The sequence below is a fragment of the Hyperoodon ampullatus genome (genome assembly GCF_949752795.1).
Source record: "Hyperoodon ampullatus genome assembly, chromosome: X".
NCBI lineage: Eukaryota > Metazoa > Chordata > Mammalia > Artiodactyla > Ziphiidae > Hyperoodon > Hyperoodon ampullatus.
Genome location: NC_136913.1, coordinates 29,694,314 through 29,716,485, shown reverse-complemented (window position 1 = coordinate 29,716,485; position 22,172 = coordinate 29,694,314). Strand labels below are relative to the sequence as shown.

Sequence of the window (22,172 nt, the reverse complement as noted above, 5' to 3'; positions counted from 1 at the left end):
AATCATAGCCAGCTTTGACCACATAACATAAAATTCCTTTTCCACAAAACTACAACTTTCTGTGTCTGTTCAAATTTTGTCCTACATTTCTTCTCTTTTTCCTTCTGGAACAAGCAGTCATTTTACCTTAGGACAACATTACTCCCTTCTTGCTTAACAAAAACGCATGCTACATACCTGGCATACAATGCATACAAAGTTGTTTATCTTGGACGTTGTTGTTTCTAGAGATTTTATTTATATATACTGATTAATAGTTTTTAACCATTAGTAAATTTGATTTTTACAGAGAAAACCAGGAAGCAAATAAATTTGAACTGTCACATACTAGCATTTTGTAGCAGACTAGCAAATGTAATGAAAATAAAATGAGGTTACCTGCTCAATAGGAGGGCTAAAACTTCCCACCAGTAATTGTGGGAGGAGACTTTTTAAGATTTTCTTTGGACTTAATATGTAATCTTGTGGGAGCTGTGGACTAAAATTTGGGCGAGTGACTGAAGTTATGCCAAGGGGCTATCTGGGGTGTCTCCAGAGCCCATCTGAGTGTATAAAATATCTAGTTTGTCTCTAAGTAAACTTTTCAGCTTCAGATAGTATAAAATATCTAGTTTGTCTCTAAGTAAACTTTTCTGCTTCAGGTAGTTACTTTTGGGGTTCCTACATCCCTTGAGAGCCGCTTGCGGGGGCGGGGAGCATAAAGCTTAAATGACTAAAGGGAGTTGGGGAGATGGAGTGGCGGGTGAAAAGCTTGACAGGGGTGGACAGAGGGGTGGACAATTCAAGGGAGCTGAAGGGAACATTGAAGGTGATAAAAGGAGAACAGAACAGTGGAGATGATGGGAAGGGGGGAGAGGTCTTAGATGAGCCAGTTTAGGGAGAGCCTAAGTTTCCCAAAGAGGCCAAATGAAAATTCCAGATTATCTTTGGTAAAATCATGCCAACAAGGAGAGAAGCGGACAGCTCCATAGTAGTAGTCTTCAGAGAAGGAGAATCAGAAGACTGAGAATTTCCCCTGGAGAAGGGAGGAACCCCAGTAATGGCAACAAAGAAAGAAAACCCAAACGAGATCTCTACAGAGAAAGACTACTCTAAGTACCAAAGAACTGAAGCTCAACCAAATGAGATCTCATTGAGAATTTTCCATGTTCTAAGCCAATGGTAGCTTTCACACAAATAAGCCTGGGACTCTAACCCAGCCTCAAGAGTATACCCAGAATCCTAAGAATCACAGTGTGTCCTTACCATGCTTCCAAAGATTATCATCTTTGGAAGCACTGGATTCTGAGTTGGACTGCTCAATGGATCCCCAGTCAATCAGTCAGGAGTGTGGATAGTTCACAAAATTAGCTTTTCAGAGGTTAATGTCATCTAGTTCATTGTTTGGAGTGAGATAATTCAAGTTCAGATAGTTACTCCCTTAGATAGACGTGTACTAGCTCACGTTAAATTGAATAATATATCTGATTTAGTTTACTTTTATTTTTTAAGGACTAGTGTTGGGAAGGTGAGGAACAGGGAAGAGGACACTGACCTCTTAGCCTAATTATCCTCTAATCCTCTTTCTTAGGAAAAAAAGAGTTTCCGTGTTTTCTATTAGGTATGAAAATATTTCTGTGGAATGTGTATTGAAAACCAGTGGGTGAAAGCTATTTGACAAAAAGACACAATATTCTCATTCACTATGCAGCTAGACAGAGGTTTTTTGAAAATTTAAAACTCCTCTGAGCTTAGGTTTGTTCTGGGCAAGAGTATAATTCTGGCTCTGATAAAACCTTGAAGATTGTTGAGGTTTGTGGGTACCATATTTGAGTGAAATTAGGCATCAGCTTTTCTCTTTGAACACTGGGCAATCAGAATTCTTCCTCTTACTTTCCACCCCCTCTACTCAACTCCAAAATCCATTGCTGAGTTGAAGTAGCATGATAATGGGGAGAGAAACAAAAGACCCAAGTTCGAATCCCAGCTCGGACACTTATTGGCTTTATGACATTGTTTAACTCACTTACCCTTCTTAACCTGACTTTCCTGTTCATTAAAAAATGAAAAACACGAGCCAATTTCCCTGGGACACTATTGGATTAAGGTAACACTGAGGTGGGAACACATTTTCCTAAGGCAATAGAAAAAAGACAGTGAATGAGAACTCTCCTTTTGTAGCTGGAATTTTGACAAGAGCCCTTAAAAAGAAAAATCAGGCTTGCAAAATACCCCCTCTTTCAAAAGAAATCAGCAAGTTGCTACCAGAAAACCACTCCAAAAAAGACTGCAGATAGTCATGAGAGTTTCATCATTCACCAAACCGAATTGCCTATATAAGGAGAAGAATATAAACTTGAAAAGAGTTTCTTGAATTGAGAATTTCTGGAATGGACAATTCAAGTAAGACTAACAATTTATTGGCCAAGAAGAAGCAGGTGTGGCTTTTACTGTTCTTTTCCTTATAAGGGAGGGGAGGAGGTCAAACCTCCCTGCCAAGGCAAGGAGGAGGGCTCCAACCAGACCTCTATTACAGTGGTATTCAGACTATTCTTCTTATAAACCTCTAAAAATAGTTTAGAAAACTGAGTATCTGCTAGCACGTTTTAAAGTTGACATCCATTTCCTCCCTTGGCATATTGTAAATATTGACACTTAAAAAGTGTTACATTACTCTTTTGAATGGATCCAGTGGAATCCAAATACCATAGCAATATGATATCTACCATCACCCACTTAAAAAAAGAATACACAGGGGCTTCCCTGGTGGCGCAGTGGTTGAGAGTCCACCTGCCGATGCAGGGGACACGGGTTCGTGCCCCGGTCCGGGAGGATCCCACATGCTGTGGAGCGGCTAGGCCCGTGAGCCATGGCCACTGAGCCTGCACGTCCGGAGCCTGTGCTCTGCAACGGGAGAGGCCACAACAGTGAGAGGCCTGCGTACTGCAAAAAATAAAAAAAAAATAAAAAAAAAATACACAAAACAAGGTCATCATTAATAATTAGAAGTTTCCTATCAGTCCTCTTTCTTCTTTAAATCATATTTCCAGTCCACTTCCCCGAAGAGTTGTATCCTAATGTAATACATATTTATGCTATGAAGTCTTTTATTAACCACTCTGTCATACTTCTGTATGACAAATACACCCATGCGGTTTTAAATTCAATTTTTAAAACAATTTTCTGTGACTATAAGGTTCTCAGTATTTTTTAAAATCCTTTAGATTGAGTATAGCTACAATCATTAATAATAAAGATACCAAGTAATAACCAAATTGCCTAAATATATGTAACTTTTGATAAATAATTATTAAACATACCCAGTAAATTTTTAGAAATGAATCTATGAATGAGATGGCTGAGTAGGTGCATGATGGTACCTTGATTAAAGGGGGATTTCAGTCATTAATATTTTGAATTCTGTTTCGATTTGGCATAAATGTGTCTTAGGTAAAATACACTATTGAGATACATCAGTTTGTAAAGTTGGAGGACTATCATTAACTAAAAAGTAGGAATGATAATTGGAATGATGTGTGTACCACAGGAACAAACCCAGACAAATCCCTTGTAGAAGCTGAGAATCTGGAAACTGCACAGCTACAAAGTGTGGTTCCCTAGACCAGCAGCAGCATCACCTAGAAGCTTATTAGAAATGTAAATCCTTGGGCCTCTCCATAGACCTCTTTTTTTTAAATTAATTAATTTATTTATTTGGGGCTGTGTTGGGTCTTCATTTCTGTGCGAGGGCTTTCTCTAGTTGTGGCAAGTGGGGGCCCCTCTTCATCGCAGTGCGCGGGCCTCTCACTATCGTGGCCTCTCTTGTTGCGGAGCACAGGCTCCAGGCGCGCAGGCTCAGTAGTTGTGGCTGACGGGCTTAGCCGCTCCGTGGCATGTGGGATCTTCCCGGACCAGGGCTCGAACCCATGTCCCCTGCATTAGCAGGCAGACTCTCAACCACTGCGCCACCAGGGAAGCCCTCCATAGACCTCTTGAATCAAAATAGATGTGAGTGAAGATTAAGAAACTGTTTTTAACAAGCCCTCCAAAAGATGCTTTCACTTACTAAAGTTTGGGAAGCTCTGGTCCCAAGACAGCCTCCTGGAGGATGTAACGTCTGAACTGGATCTTTAAAAGATGAGTAGGAATTGATAAAGTGAAATGTGTGTGAGGGAAAGGAAAAGGGTTCCAGAGAGAAGAGGCAATAAGGACCAAGATATGAAGTGATTAATGGCATGAAGTATGGGAAGGAAAATAAATACAACGATGTTGTAAGCCCAGTTTGGGTGAGGCTTGTATGCCACTAAGGAGCTTAGACATTATCTTCGAGAGATGTGGGAGCTATTAAAGGGAGGTGACTGGCAAACTCTCAAATTTGAGGAGTGTCAGACCAAAAAAGAGCAGTCAGGAGATGATTGCGGTAGTTGAGGAGCAACATGGTCCAGGATGAGGACTTTGGTAGGAGGACTGAAGAGGAGGAGATCATTTAAAGAACTGTATTTCAGATTATTGCTGGTGACCCATTGCTAAGTCATGAGATCAACGTAATAAATAAGGTAGTGTGTGGCACAATAGAATATAATCACATTATCGTATTGTATTTATTGCATGTGGTATGGGTATTTTGTAAAAGTGTCATTTTTGTTTACATATTTCATTTTTGTTTCTAATTTTGAGAGAATATGCATGGCCCTTTTATACAGAATGACTTAGTACTCTGTCAGTAAGTTCATACTGGGTTATTTATTATAAGGTTGAAAATGAATTCATCCTTCAAGACAAACTTTAAAAGAGTAAATCATTTTCTTTATTGAAAAAATAATACTTTCTTGTGGTACAAAATTCAAATCCTCCCTTGAATCTCCATCTTTCATCCACTCAGTTTCTCTCCCCATAGGTGCCAGGGTTATCGGTTTCTTCAATAGCACTCCAAGGATAGGACGTGAGTGTGTGTTTGTGTATATATTCTTTCCTTCTCTTGTCTTCTTTAAAAAAGAAAGACACACAAAAAAACCAAACAATTGGTAGGATACTATAAACACTGTTTCTGAATAGTGTTTTTTCCCACTTAATGATATATACTGACAATTATTTTCCATATTAGCACTTTAAGAATGTTCTCATTTTTGCAGTTGAATACTATTGTATTCTAAGGATGTACCACAGCTCATTTGACCAACGTTCCAATTAATGAACATTTAGTTGGTTTTCAAGTTTTGCTCCTGCAACAATATGACAATGTATAACTTTATGCTCATGTCATTTCTCACATTGCAAGTATCCCCATAGGTTAAGTTCCTAGCAGTAAAATGACTAGGTCAAAATGGCATTTGTCATTTTAGTAAATATGGCCAAATTGCTCTTCATAGAGCACTCCCATCAGTAATATGAAGGAGTTTTTTCCCAGACACCTTTGCCAACTCATTGTCATCAACCTTTTTGATCTTTGCTAAGCAAGAAAAAATGACATCTCATTGTCATTTGAATTTGCATTCTTTTGAGTGAGGATGAACTTTTTTCAGTATCACAAAATGTTTCTGTCATTTGTAATTTCCTTTTCTGTGCACTGTTTGTTACATTCATTTCCAATTTTTTCCCCTATAGGTTATTGGTCTTTTTCTTATTAATACAAATACAGTTTACAACTTGAAGTTAAAAAAAATGTTTTTTAACAAGGATTTTAATGAATTTTCCTTATGACAAATAGATTCTGGTCTGGAGGTTATAACCTGAAAGTATTAAAACAAACCTTTGAATTGCATAGGAATGGGTCTTTGCCCTTTTTGGCAAACAATCCTGTACAGAATCACAATGTGATGACAAATTATAGAGTAAGTACAGATTTAATTTTCTCAAAAAATTTGGAACCAGTGTGTAAATATTTGCCTTCTCTGTGTATCAGTCTAGCTATTCGTAATGGCTATGACAGGGTTTGTCTTTTTAAAGCACTTGTGTCAACTGGCTCCCATTCTTTCAAAATATTTCCTTAACTGAAGAAGGCTTGTAGGTTCTTCCTGCGTTGCATTTTCTAACCAAGTCTTAAATAACTATTTAGAAGCTTAAAATTTTATTCCCACACCTTATTTTTCCTTTAGAAAATAAAAACTGCACTTTTCCAATCTTCCAGACCACCCATCGTGGTTTGCTGTTTGACTTGCCGGTCTCATTAGCGTCCTGAGATGTAATTTATCTAGATCAAGAGAGTCAATTCTGAGCAGCTGGGGACTTTCTAATCTCTTTACCCATCTTGGGCACCAGTTCCCTCTCATAGCTGTTTGTTTTATTCTTTGCAGTCAGAATATCATCCCTCTTTACATACGGAAACAAACCCAATAGGAATTCAAGGGTTCCCACTTCTATTTTCCATTCACTAATATTATACCATCTTCTCCAAAAGCAGACCTATCCTTTCCTTGATCATTCTATTGGTCAAATATACCTTTAAAAGCCATTTAGTCACCCTCAACCATTTTTATACTTTGTTAAAATTATGCTTTTACTGCACGACAGTTTTAATTTTTTACTTACCAGTCTTCCATTCTCCGTTAAGAGCAAGTTTACATAATGATACATTGGAGTAGGTTATGTGAGAACATTTGAAACAGTGTTAGCATTAGTTTTTTCATTTCCCTCAAAAGAAAGCTCTGCCCTGCACATGGATACCATCCCTTTCTCAGTATGTGTGAAGGAGAAAAATGGGAACAGTTCTAACAGTTTTCAAACAACTTCTGTTTAAGTGAATGAATGAACCACCTGGTTTACCAACTATATTGCCCAAGGGATGGGCTTGATTGGCAGACAGAATGCAGGGTGGAAACAATGGATGTTAAATGAGGAAGCTTTTGAACTTGCAAGTCACCACCTTTGGTGGCAGTGAGTGTTTGTAGAAAATAACAGGCTGGGTTTTCAGATACTTTCAGAAATGCTGTGCACTTGCCTTTTGCAGTACTCAAAAAGTACCATTTTTCTGATCATAGCTTAAAAAAAATACAACCGCCTTTCTTACTTCTCTGTCTCAAAAAAATTATATCAGACTTCCTTGGTGGTGCAATGGTTAAGAATCCGCCTGCCAATGCAGGGGACACGGGTTCGGGCCCTGGTCCGGGAAGATCCCACATGCCACGGAGCAACTAAGCCCGTGTGCCACAACTATTGAGCCTACACTCTAGAGCCCACGAGCCACAACTACTGAGCCCGTGCGCTGCAATTACAGAAGCCCACGTGCCTAGAGCCCGTGCTCTGCAACAAGAGAAGCCACCGCAATGAGAAGCCCGCACACTGCAACAAAGAGTAGCCCCCGCTCACCGCAACTAGAGAAAGCCCGCGCGCAGCAACAAAGACCCAATGCAGCCCAAAATAAATAAATATATATATTTTTAAAAAGCTATATCCATGGGGCTTCCCTGGTGGCGCAGTGGTTGAGAGTCCGCCTGCCGATGCAGGGGACGCGGGTTCGTGCCCCGGTCCGGGAAGATCCCACGTGCCGCGGAGCGGCTGGGCCCGTGAGCCATGGCTGCTGAGCCTGCGCGTCCGGAGCCTGTGCTCCACAGCAGGAGAGGCCACAACAGTGAGAGGCCCGCGTACTGCAAAAAAAAAAAAAAAAAAAAAAAAAAAAAAAAAAAAAGCTATATCCATGAAGCTGTTTATTCATAAAGCTGTATCACTGAAAGATAAATGTTATATCCATAAGTATAGAAATGAATTAAAATTCTAGGCTTAACACTTACCCATTCCCAATTCTAGTATACACCATGTAGAGCCATGTTTCTCAAAATTTAATGTAGGCGGAGTAACCTGAGAATCTTTGTCAGATGCAGTTCCTTGGTGATACTGATGCCACTGGTCTGGGAACTACACTTTGAGAAACATCGTGATGGATTCTTAAGTAGGCAAATAGTCATAAATATAATAAATATGCAGGAGGAGACATATAGATATGTCTTGGGGGTCAGATACTGACTCACACAGATGCAACTTCTTTATTCCTCACTGACCTGCATAAGCTTCCCCCATGTTGGGTAGTGAGAAAAAAGGATCTCACTCTGAAACAAATTTACCAGTCTCTTTATATGAGTTGGTATCACTTGGGTAAATTGCCAGTCTTTCAGATTCCTTTAACCTCCTGCTCCTAAGATGACACGTGGATTGACAGGTGAGAGAAAATTATATGGCATACATGACCTACAGGCCTCAGAGCTGGTCTCTGTACTCTCCTTGACCCTCTGGTCTCTGTACCAGTGCCCCTTGTGTGCCTGGTGAGTGTGTCTACCCTACTGACTTCATGGCTGGGAACTTGTATTTTCATCAGGAAATGCCATGCTCTGCTTATTTAATTCTATTGGTTGCTAAAGGAATCCTTAAATCTGTGAGTTACCACAGAAGAATACTTAAAATTCTAAATACGTAATTATGACACCTCTAAAAACAAGTATGACTATGGTTATGGGTAAGGATGACTGCCAAGAAGTTACAGCAACGTAAGGCCACTCATTATACTTTTCTGAGGGGGGAGGGTGTGGACTTGGTGTTTACAGATAGAGTATTGTATCAGGTGCTGTGGGGGAAAACAAAAGTGAGAGAAGCTATGGCCATAATCTTTGTGAGTTTATTTTAAAAGGGGAGGAAAAAGACAAATACACAGAAAAATAGTTTAACACTAGCGAGAACACTTTAAGAAAAACTTTTTTTTTACAACTTTATTGGAGTATAATTGCTTCACAATGGTGTGTTAGTTTCTGCTTTATAACAAAGTGAATGTTATACATATACATCTATTCAAGAAATACTTATTTTAAGTAAAGCTATTTTACTGTTCATTTGCCATCTCATAAACTTATACCAATTTAAACTTCCACTCATATTTAAGAGTTTAAAAAACTACTGAAATGATTGATGGAAATTAATTTAAAGATGAATACCTCTAATGAAATTCTATAGCATTCTAAAAATAGCGCTTTAAGGAATGCCATGGCAATATTTCCTCTTGAATATACAGTTCTGTATCCTGAGATTTCACTTATTATATTAATTTCTGTGTCATTGAGAATAGGTGTAAATTATAAATCTAATTAACAAATACAATTCTAGGTTGTATATTAAAAGTACTCCTTTCATCTAAGAGACAAAATTAGCTGATGTTACTACATTCTTTAGTCAGTTATACATGACTTAGCAATCACCTTCGTATTCCAAATACTTCCAAATTACCACCTATCTGCTGTTCTCCTTTTCATATATTTCTCTCATTCTTCCTGGCTATCCTTCAAGAAGTAGCATCAGTATAACCAGACATATTCATTTACGTGTTGGAAAAGAAATATGTGTATATATTATGTATGGAGTTACACATATTATGGAGGATACCAAATACTTCAGTATATATCTGATATACATATTTTGAAAAAGAAACACCTTAGTTGTAAATTAACTACTTAAATTATCACCCAGTGTAAATGCATTTAATTTGCTCTATAATTTCAAAACAATATATATTAGAAACTGAGAGTTTGCATGCCCAATACTTTTGATGCCACAGCTTCCAATTTCTGAATACTTCATTGCCTCCTCTGGAAGTAATGAATATTTAGCAATTACTCATCATAAGAAAGCACAATGTGTATAGTTAATAAAAACAGCCATAATTATTTAACTTGGACTATTTTAATAATAGTTTTAATTTTAAGATTAAAAAACTCAAGATGCATTTATAATAATAACTGACTATATAACATGCTAGTCATTCAAGTGAAATTGATTTTCTTGAAATTAATAATTCTCTCAAGCGTTCAAAAGGCAAAATATGGAAGCACTCACAAGAAAGTATAGGATATAACTAAAATTCTACTTATGGACCCATGAAATTACAAAGCCATGTGTGCATACTTTTAATTTTCAGGACTTTCTGAGAGAACTTTTGTGAATAGCAGGTGGAGAAAATATGGATAGATAAGCATCTCTGTCTTTTACATTATTTGTAGTAGATGATAAGAAACATAAAATTAATAATTCATGGTAACATTGATTACAATTTATCGTCTAGTATTAACATAGTAATAGGTATTAGTGATTTACATAATTGGAGAGATAACACAAATACAAAATTAGGCACACATACATGTACATTCCTATGCTTCACTCAAAACTAGACGAATGTTATCTGAGATTATATCATGCATATGACATTATAGCTAAAGTCAGATCTATTAGAGACAGCATTATTCTTTTATTGTCTTTAATATCTTCAATGAGTCAGTTATGAATAGAAACATTAAGTTTAACTTATGACTAAGTTAAATAGAATTTTGGACACCATATAAAATAAGAACAATGATTTAAAGTGCCTTTAGGATAGAGAAGTAATCTGTTAAAAAGTATTTCTGATTTGAATAGGAACAAAACAATAGGGTTATGAGATTCCATATGAGTAATCATTAGGTTGTTTCCAATTTTTCACTAATGTGAACAGTGCTGAAAGAACATTCTTTGTAGGTCTCCTCATAAACCATGTGACAATACCTAGAAGTAGAACTGCTGGCTCATCAGAATATTCATATCTTTATTATATATCGTAAATTGCTTTCCACAGCAACAGGAAATGGCACTAATGTATTACATTAATTTGCATATCGGTGGTTGAACAGTTTTTCATGTTTCTTGGCCGTTCAGATTTTTCTATCCATGAGTTGACTCTTCACATTCTTGGCCCAATTTTCTGTTAGATTGTTTGGTTTCTCTTACAGATGATATGAGTTCTCTGTATATTCTGGATTCTAGCAGTTATATGAATCTAAAATACAGGGCCATAGTTCCTTACCCAAAACCTTATCATTGACTTTACAGGAGACCAATGAAATATGCTCACCTTGCTGCAATGGTAGAAATCATAGAAAGTTGCAAGACTATAAAAACTTAAGTATGGCAGAGTAATTGAAGACCTAGGACCCAAGATGAAAGCTAACATGTTGTGTGAACCAAAGAAGGGGCTTTAGTCCATCATGTGTTATTTTCCTTCTTTTCAGAAACCTTCATGTTTGCTTTGTTTTCTATACGTGTTTAAGGAAAAGCTATTCATAAGAGAAATCTTGGATGTTTTTGTTGCTGTTTTTTTTAAATACAAGCTTAGTTCAGCAACTCATTTGATTCTTTGAGTTTACAAGTTATTGAAGAATTTAGAAAGAGTTGTTTTATATAATGACTATAATTTTGGTACAACACTTAACAGTAAAAACAAGGCATCTTTAATTTTTTTTGAAGTGTATGTCAGTCATGAAGTCAGAATTGAATTGCTCTTTGCTTTTCAATGAAAATTTTCCTAACTGCTGTTTTATATTTTAAAAAGAAACTTCTAGTGTTTAATAATACTTACTTTTTTAAGGACTATGTCCATTTACCATATGGATGATAATTTAGGGTTGTGCCATATCAGTTAGAAATAATGCAAATACCATTAGCCAAGGTGAATGTACATAGCAAGGAAAAGATGATGCAGGGACCTGGGAAAATTACTTTGTTATATATGTCTCTCTATTCTGAAGAATCCACTGTGTTCCTTAATCCCTCTGGGTTATTTAAAGCAATGTTTTTAGGAACAATTCAGCTGGAAGGGAAACATGCAATTATGGTTAGAGTTCATTAGAACCACATTCAAATGTGGTTTAAGAATCATAGTGTGCATAGTAGTGCATCTGAAAAAAAATACGTAAACATCTGGCGCTGCAAACAGTGCTCCATATAAGAAAAAGGAAAAAGGAAAGAAAGGTGTTCATATGAAGTCGTACTATTTCATGTATACTGGAAATGTAGACCATGAGTAGATAGACATTCTTTCATTTGTTCATTCACACATTCAATAATTCAGTGGTTCTCAATTAGTGGTGATTTATTCTCCAGGGGAATTCGTCAATGTCTGAAGATATTTTGGGTTGGCACATCCGGGGAAGGAGGAAGTGCCACTGGCATCTTGTGAATAGTGACCAAGGGTGCTGTAAAATATCCCACAATACACTGGGCAGCTGCCTGCAACAAATAATTACCCAGACCAAAATGTCAGTAGTGCTGAGGTTGAGAAACCCTGATTTAAACTAAAAGTACACATTAATCAAAACTACTTTATTCTGGTTCTGAACCCTGTGATTCATCAAATAAAATCTTGTATATTTGTACCATACTTAAATTAATATAACCTATAGTATAGTAAATAAGTATGCAGGATATGCATCAGACAGACCAGGGTTCAAATCTCACATCTACCATTTGTTAGCTTGTGCCTTAAGCAAGTTTCTTAACCTCTCATGACTGTAGTTTTCTAATCTGAAAAATGATAATAATGTCTGCTGAAAGGCTCTGCAGTGGAGATTGAATGAGATTACTTAAAATGATTAATGTTAAGTGCATAGCAGAGTGTTTGTACTTGGTAAGTTCTCAATAAGTGGTAGCAGTTAGTATTACCTTTGCATATACTAAATCATTTGATCCTGACCTACTATGAATATCCTGGTCACATACCATATTTCATTGTTTCTAAGACACCACTGATAAGAATATGCATCGTTATTTTATCTGTCACTAAGAAAAAAGTGCTGCCAAGTAGACTATGGCATACCATCATTTGTAAAATGTATCCCAATTCAGAGCAGTATATTTGTGGAAATAAAATGTGGGTCTTAGAAATGATTCTTGTCAAGCCCGTCAGCGAGTCTTCTTATGTGCAACTGAACAAGGCTACCATTAACCACATGCAGCTTTAAATTCACTTAGAAGGCTACAGGAACAGAAGCACAGCTTCCCAGGAAGGCGGGATCAGACATCTCTCTTCAGTGGGCTTAGAATACACAGCAGTTTGTACAACATTCACCGAGCCATCCAAGAGCTACACTCTTTGCAGCACCTGCACACTCTCAGATGATAGTTCAGGTAAAAAGAAAGCAGACTCACACAGTGGTGCTGGGTCAACCCTGGCCTAGAAGCTTCATGGGTCCCAGGAGCTAATGTCTTATAACACAGACAGAGTTTCCAAGATCCTTGAAAGGTACATGCTCAGTTACAAGAGTTACTGCACTCAGGGGATCCCCAAAACTATCACTTTCCCTTACACATTTGTAGTTCAGATGTAGAACTCCTAAGTCAGGTGTAATTTACCAGTCTTTTTTTTTTTTGCAGAAGCAATGCTGCCTACTAACACATTTGACATTCCGATTTTATCGGGTTTCCAGGGAAAATACAGCTAGAAAGTTCTTTGAAGGTCAAAGTCTGATGCTGAGGGGAAAAAGTTGTTTTTAACTCTTTATCCACAATAATCTCTCTCACTTTCATCCATTTTATAATTAAAGATACGGAAATTAGGGAATTTAAGTAACTTGCCCCAGCTCAGGAATTAATAAGCCTAGAACTCACATGTTCTTATCCCTAGTCTGATTACTTCCAAGAACACTGTAATACATCAAAGCAGGAGTCAGCAAACTATAGTCCAAGGGCCAAATTCAGTCCACTGTGTCTTTTTGTAAATAGTTATTGAAACACAGCCACGCTCATTTGTTTACATATTGTCTATGGTTGCTTTTATATGATGGTGGCAGACTCCAGGTATGACAGGAACCATATGACCCACACACCTAAAATATTTGTTGAGCCCTCTCTAAAGTATAACTATAAATTGTTTGACGATGTCTATGTGTCTATATAAGGATGTAAAAGGCAAAATGTCACTTGTGTTTTATCTTTAAAAATATAATTTTTCTGTGTACCTGAAGGTTTTTAGAGTCACAAATGCCAATCCTAACCATTTCTCTAGATCAGCCGTTGGCTAACTTTTTCTGCAAAGAGCCAAATAGCAAAGGTTTTAGAACATGTTTTAGGATTTATGGGCCATATGGTCTTTATTGCAATTAGTCAATTCATGCCAAGGTTGGAGTTTAGATAACCAGGCTGAAGAGCCCACACTCTTCACCACTAAGGACTTAGGAGCATAGTAAAACCTGGAGAGCACCAGTTTCATTGAATGAGACTGCTTCAAGCAGTGTCCTGTGCTATTAAACCAGATCAGGGATTTAGTCCTCATTTAAGAACTGTATGTATAAAGATTTTTGGAGTAAGTACATTGGGTTTCAGCAAGCAAGTACTTCCCTCCAAGCAGTGTAGATTTAACAAACCCTCCTGGGAGTCTGCTCATAATTACTGTCTACTCTCTGCATTCTTTCAGTCTAATCTTAACACAGCAGCCAGAATGATGTTAAAAAATAAGTCAGATCATATCACTCCTCTGCTGAAAACCCTCCTATGCTTCCTAATGTCAGTCAGAGTAACAGCCCAAGTCCTCACCTAATTGCCCTGCAGGACCTACCCTCCCCCATCTCTCTGGCTTGCTTCCCTTGCTCGGTAGACTCCTCTTACCCTGGCTTCCTTATACTTGTATTGATCATGCCAGACACACACCTGCCACAGGGCCTTTGCACTTGCTGTTGCCCTTGCATGGATTGTTCTTCCCTGAAATACTGCTTGATTCATTCCCTCACTTTCTCCTAAAGTTTACTCAAATGTCACCTTCTCAGGCTTTTCCCCTGGAGGCACTTTCTCAAATGTCCACCTCCCACATTCCCTTAGCTCACACATACACCTCCTATCCCCACTTGATGCTTTGTTTGTTTTGTTTTGTTTTGTTTTCACTTTAGCACTTTTCATCCTTGGATGTGCCGTAATTTATATTTTATCATCCATGGTTCCCATTAGAATGTAAACTTCACAAGAACAGAAAAATTTTGTCTGTTTTATTGACTGTTATATATCCAGTATCAAAATAGTATTTAGAACATAATAGGTGCTCTTATATTCAGTATATATTTACTGAATGAATTGATTAGTATGCTGGGGAGGGTTGGGTAAGGTTTTGTTTGCCAAAGGCATTCTACTGCCAAAAGGACTTTGAAACCCCATCTTTATGAATGGAGGGCTTCTACAAGTGGCTTCTGGATATCAGTCTCATTACCTGATGGTCACACCTATGTCCACTCTTTGGTTGGCCTTGAATATTCTGAGTGTGTACCTTAATAGATTCTATCTTCTTGGCTTCAAAACACTTGTCACTTTAAAAATCAATATGGCATTATATTTTGTATATTTGGCCAGATTATTTTTGAAATCCATAAATCTCTAAATCAGAAGAAAACCTCCCTTTGGTGGGCTGCCCTTGATTAGCTCAGAATGGAAAGAGAGAACCTGTCATTCTTTGTCAATCAGCTTGGCACGTACTTGATAGGCTGCAGTTACAGTGAAGGAGAGCCGTGTTGCTGTGGTCTAGCAAACCTAATTGTAGATAAATAAAAGAATAGTCACTCAGCATGGGGGAAAAGAGAAAGAAACTCAGCTGCACAATGTTGTGTTTTTCCATCCATCAGCCTTCATTTGTCAGAGTCTGCCTGACAATCAAAGCCAGAGAAGTCAGGCTCTAACACAATATTGATTCCATTTCATTTTTTGTTTCTTGCCACCCTTTTTAGCAAACAGTTTGTATATGGAATGAGAGACAGTGCAGTCAATATATGTGACTAGAGCCCATTTATTTTAAAGGCTTACTTTGTTTTTTCTTCCCAGAAAGCCATATATTTGTTTGCTTGTTTCACTATAACATTGCAATTGTCAGCTCTTGCTGCAGTAACAAATGACCCCCAAATTGCATATCAGCAGCAGCTTTACTCTACACTATGGGTCAAGTTCAGATTTTCTCATCCTAGGCTGTGGATCTGCTCCAAATGTCTTCTCATTCCAGAACCCAGGCTGAAAGAGCAGCTTCTTTATGATACATTATTCTCTCATGGTGGAAGGCAGGAACTAGAGGTACTAGTAAATCCTGAATTGCCTTTAAAGACCTGGCTCAGAGCTGTCATGCAGTCATGTCTGCCCACAGTCCATTGATCTAAGTGAGGCATGTGGTAAAGCCCAAAGTCAATGGGGAAGAGAGTGTATTCACCCACCCTTTTTATGTTGTGATATATATATTTTTATGTATATATACACATATATATATACATACATATTGGTATATTCTAAGGTTAGCAATAAGTAAAATGATAGAAATATAAATAAATTTAAAATAATAAAGGAAAACAAGGCAAAATGTAGCTCTCTTATATTATCTTTAGCAGCACCAAATTTCTAGTTTAAAAAAAAAGCGTGCAATCAGTTTAATATTGAATTAGAAATACAGTAGTCAATGAATAAATTCTTAGAGAATGTAAGTGTACATTAATTTGCATATGAATTGCTACTTTCATCCTCAGAGGGGTTGTTCAGTCTTTTTTACCACTAACCGTTGCTTCGCTGCTCGTCAGACCAACACCACCAGCAATATTAGTAATGCTGTCTAATAAGAAATAAGACTGAAGGTGCTTAGAGAGTTACTCCATTTTGAAAACCTATCAAGGCTGGATTTTTTAAAAGTACACTGCAGTATTCTCCTAGTATTGATGAAGAGTTATTCCTATTACCTATTTAGTAAAAATTATATACTTAAAATTATGCATGAGATTTTAGTGAACTGTCAATACTATGTTGGAAAAAAAAAACTCTAGTTACATCATAAGGGTCTTAACTCCTGGTGTGCAATCTTACATTACAGGGGATATATTAAGAATAAGGCAGAGGGAAAAACTTAAATGGAAATGTTCTATTATTAGAAGTGAGGTTTTTTTGGTTGAAATCCCATGAAGACTTTCTTGTCTGAATGTTCTTTGAAGTTTAACACTTTCTACTTAGAAAAAACTGGCCACTGTAATTAGCTGTGTTTCCATTTTAGTGGTGACCTCCTGCACCTTATCTTAAATCATATAAAGATGTGAGGGCATTTGTGAGATAAAAGATTTACTCAAACCAATCCTCTGACCTGGATATAATCAGTTTGGCAATTGTAAACCCACAAAGAGACACCCTTGGAGCTTTTTAAAAGCTATGTAAGAATTTATTTTCCGGTGGGAAGAGGCAGGATTTTCTCTCATTTACACACTGGAAGGATACTATAGAATGTACTGGAGTTAAAGAAGAGGAAAAAAATTAACATGATAGTAAGAGATGTGGCTGCCAGTTTTAGCATGTGCATACACACACACACACACACACACTGTACTCAACAAAGGAGGGATAAAGTGGAGGTTTAGTGATACACACTTCCCGGTAATAATATCAACTCTGCCATTTGCAAGCTACATGGCCTTGGACAGTTGACTTAATCTCCCTCAGTTTTAGCATCTGCAAAATTAGATAATACCCTTTCTTTTTTATAAATTTATTTATTTTTGGCTGTGTTGGGTCTTCGTTGCTGTGCGTGGGCTTTCATTGCAGTGGCTTCTCTTGTTGTGGAGCACGGGCTCTAGGCACGCGGGCTTCAGTAGTTGTGGCACGTGTGCTCTAGAGCACAGGCTCAGTAGCCGTGGCACACAGGCTTAGTTGCTCCACAGCATGTGGTATCTTCCCAGACCAGGGATGGAACCCGTGTCTCCTGCATTGGCAGGTGTATTCTTAACCACTGCGCCACCAGGGAAGTCCCAGATAATACCCTTTTTGTAGGAGTGTAAGTATGAGGAAAAAATGTATGAAACATACAGTGTTTTGACACATGGTAAAGTTTTAGCAACTCTGGTTTGTTAATTTTTTTTTTTTTTTTTTTTTTTTTTTTTTTTTTTTGCGGTACACGGGCCTCTCACCGCTGTGGCCTCTCCCGTTGCGGAGCACAGGCTCCGGACGCTCAGGCTCAGCAGCCATGGCTCACGGGCCCAGCCACTCCGCGGCATGTGGGATCCTCCCGGACCGGGGCACGAACCCGTGTCCCCTGCATCGGCAGGCGGACTCTCAACCACTGCGCCACCAGGGAAGCCCCTGTTAATATTATTATAGTGACATAATCACTATAGCAGTCACTATAGCAGTTTGTTGATATTTTCAGCACAGCTAATGATTTCAGCAGCTTTTTCTTTGCATAGCCATGTGATTTGGCTGGGCTTTTTTGTTTGCTTGCTTTTCAGTTTTTCCATGTCAAGTTTTAATTGCATGGAGGGATATCAAAATTTTAAAATTTGTCTCACACATACTTCCATTTTTTTCATGGTGATGATCAGCTTCTCATAGTGTATTTTTTCACACTAACTTAAGAAAACTATACTAAGGGACATTTTAAGGGAATTTAATTGTATTTACTACAGTTGACCCTTCAAGCAATAAAATTCAACCCTCAATAAGTGACCTATCTTTTAACTAATAAATTCACACTACAAGTAAATGTAGTGAGGTAAATTGTAGAAATTTATCTTCAAAATGGTCTTTCTAAAGTAGTTTATCAAAGGTGCATATCATTAGATATCTAGTTCTCCAAAAAATTGCGAAGGGAAAGTACCCACAAAGAATTAAGAGCTGAACATGATTTCTCTCACCCATTGCTCTACTTCTGTTAGACCAGGTGTAAATCTTATCCAGGTACTTAAACTCTCCATTATTTCATTAAAGGACGAAGAGATGGCAGTAGTATTGATGAAAGGACATGCTACTAGGAAACATTTCTATAAACGGAAGTGATGTGACTTTGCAGTGCTCATTCATCAGAGGACTAAATCTAGGGCAAATTCAGTGGCCTGAAGAGGAAATATTTTACTTTCTGCAGGTGCAAAACATAGACATTTCACATGGCATGCCACCTTTTCCACAGTCCATCTAATAAGCACCACCTTAGAACTTGGAGCTCTAAGTAATATCGGGGCTGCTCTCATGTCAGCCTTGCTGCTGTTTCTGTTCGTTTGCCAGTGAAACTTTCATGAATTAAAATTTGTGTGTTTATTTCCTGAGGGACTTCCTTGTCATATCAAATGCAGTCTTTTAATCCTGGTTATTTGCCAGTGTCTTCTCAATAGTGGCATCGATTCTTTGTGATCTTTGGAACTTTTTATTTGCGATTGAAGACTAGGGACAGGGAGAGAAAGGTGTTAGTGCTCATCATTTACTGCATACCTGAAACAGTGGTAAAATTATAGACTACTTGTGCTCATTTTCTGAAGGTATAGAATTTACACTGGGTGTACTTATAAATCATTTTTAAAGGAAGAAGGAATTACCCAACCCTCACAAAGTACACTCCGATTTTGAACTTGTTACAATTTTGCAATTTTTTAAAAAAAATCACGTTTAGAACTTTTTATCATAAAGAGTGAATTGATACTTACAATTCTAGGTTTGTTTCTTCCAGAATTATTGTCTCTAAAGGTGATATGTGTGTGTGTGTGTCTGTGTGTTGCACACGTACCCATTTAACACATGGAGTTAGCCTTCAGGTTATGGACCCTTTTAACCAAAGTGCCTACCTCCCATTGCTATTTATTATAAGAACTGAAGAAATAATCCTTCTCAAGAGCATGTGATGAGCACTCACAAGTTACGTGACATCCTACTGTGCCATATAAGATTACAGTAATTTGTGTTCAGAGGACACCCTGCTCAGATGAGCTGAGAGAGGACAGGTACAAACACAGTAGATAAAGGAAACAGTGGCATGAAGACACGTATACACGGCAGTGCTGGGAGGCTACAGGGTAGGAGAGGGAGGAAGAGGGATATGTGTTAATCAGGAGTTGCCATCTGGGGAAGATTGCCCAGGCCCTGACTGACGCCTGACATTGATTAATCGATACTCCATCCTAGTGTTTAACAAGTGTTACATCCAAAAAGTCTTCTGTAATATTTAACTTCACTTCCTTCAGCTTCATTTTATGCACGTTTCTTTTGTCCTCTCTTCAGGAGAGCTAGACAGCACCCAGTAGCAAAGCACTTTATATTCATATATCTGAAGAGGATGTTTTTTTTCTTGTGTTGTGTTTTGTTTCATTTTTTGGTCATACGGTCATGCTTCAATCTTCTCCAGACTAAGGAAAAACACATTTTTAAAGATAATTTAATCATTCCTCAAAAAGCCTATTTAATTTGACTGCTTAATAATTAATAAGCCTTGATACTGTGCTTTAAATGTTTACTTTTTGGAAAGAAAGTTAATAATTTTGACAATGGTGTGGAAAGATTTATTTGGTTTCTATTTCAAAACAAAATTTTAGAACCAGAGTCCCGAGAAGAATCCTGTTAAAATAAGAGGTTTGTGGAGTAAAATGGACATTAGGATTACTGAGATTATTGAAGCTAACAATAGTATTTATCCATATTAATCATATTCATAGATCATACTTCTCATTATTGCATTCTACTTTTTGGAAAAATATAAAGTGTCTCTGTTTCTATATAATAGTATTATGACATAACTCAAGAAGATTTGGGATAAATTTTTTAAACTTTGGTGTGTTTCACAAAGACCTCCATTTCTTTTCTCCGCACTGAAAACTACTTTGTGCCCCTATGTACTGTGCAGAAATTGATCTGCAATGCATGTGGAGTCTCCAAGGGTATATTTAAATTTAGTAATTTTATTGCTAACTGTGAAGTTAATCTGCACTGTATGTGCTCTTTTCCCCAGGAAACTGAAGTAGCAGTTCAAGCTAAACAGCCGGATGTGGAAGGGATTTTGTCTAAAGGGCAGCATTTGTACAAGGAAAAACCAGCCACTCAGCCCGTGAAGGTAATGAAGCAACCTCTAGCAATATCCATTACCTCATAATGGGTTATGCTTCCCCTGTTGTACATTTGCCATTGACATGGTCTATTTATTATCGATGAAATAACTTGTAAAGAAATATTGGCCATCCTGCAATAGGAGCGGCGGAGCTATCTTTTTGATCAACATGTCCTATTTATGTATTGTGATCTTAAGGCTATTAACGAGTCATTGCATTAAAGGACTCATTTCTGGCCTGGTGCGCTGCCATCAATACAAAAAGGTAGTCCCACCTTCAAGGTAGATTAAATTCTTTGAGGCTCTGTTGCTTTGCTTGCCAGCCTTGATGCTTTTCATATCGTTTGGCTTAATTCAAATCAAGCTACTGCATCATACTGTCTGTCTCCAACAGCTGTAAAGAATCACAATATGGTCCATGACCTTTCTTTTCTCTGTTGCTCTTTCTTATGAAAGAGGAAAATCGGCATTCAGGCTTCAGTACTTTATTGGGTCAAGAATTTTTAGCAGAATGTCATGTAATTGCTTCTCTCTTCAGTAAAAAGCTGGCCAGGGAGAAAACTTTCTACTTCTTTCCTTTCCCCATGTGCATTTTGAAGTCTAGGACACATTTATTCACAGGGCTATTACATGAGGAGAGAAATGGAAAACCAGCTCAGTTTTCAAAAAATAGCTAATCAATGGCTTCCACTTGCTAATGAGAGTCCAGTGATAAATAGACGTTAGGTATAGGTCACCTTATTTTCTATACCTGACCAAAATTATAATGGCTCCCATTATGATGAAGGTTCCCAAGAGCCTGTAATGGTGGCTGTTTATTGATCAGTCCTGGTTTCTCTAGCTACTGTCGCAGGCTGAGATTTAGTGGGCCTCACCCTCATGTTGAAAACTGCTCTAAAACAGTGCAGGTCAATAACCTCATTATACAGAACTAGTTTGTCCTTGCAAATAACACTACCATGACTTACACTGTGTCGCTTCATTTCTAGAAGCTTGTTTGTTTTCCTTACAGTTTACAAGGGGCTTTTTCTTAGGTAAATTTAAAGTTTTAGCCTAAATGCAATGTCCAAACGCCAGGTGGTGAAAGGCACAGATTTCCTCTGTAGATATCGATAGACATTTATACAGGAATACATTGTCCCCACTCCTAACATCCCCCCAAAATAATTTGCATCCAGTCTAGGCCTGGTATGATAATTTTCATAAAGTAGCAATGTGTACAGTATTTAGATTGGAGAGCTAGAAAAGGTCCTGAAAGCAGCAAATTTCAGGGTTTCTTTTGATGCTCTAGAGAAAGCCAGTCCCCAAGCAGACACCTTTCTTGATTAACAGAGTGACTTTCATAGCAAGCAATGCGACAGACCAATGGACCATTTTGTAGGTCTGTTCTGCCTACTCTTGTTTGATCCTCAAAGACTTTATGCAGGATTTGGCATAATTGTTACAGATTACAGACATGCATTTCAATTGGCTTTTGCTTTAGTGCCTTTATAAAAAAAACAGAGGGAAAGCCTTAATTGAAAGTCAACGAGAAAATTTTTGTTTTCATTGTATGTAAACAATCCAAGCAGTTGAAGCTAATTTATCATACCCTCAACTCCTGGGC

General features: G+C 37.7%; 1 protein-coding gene across 3 annotated transcripts in view; it reads left to right on the top strand.

Moving 5' to 3' along the window:
* Positions 1-22,172, top strand: part of DMD (dystrophin) — a gene marked incomplete at both ends in the record, with an annotated part of 2,093,893 nt that overhangs the window by 1,349,476 nt on the left and 722,245 nt on the right. For all 3 annotated transcript variants that reach the window (XM_079728248.1, XM_079728247.1, XM_079728246.1), the window contains one exon: positions 20,471-20,572. In XM_079728248.1, the coding sequence (XP_079584374.1) occupies positions 20,471-20,572 (102 nt within the window). The remainder of the gene's footprint in view (positions 1-20,470; positions 20,573-22,172) is intronic.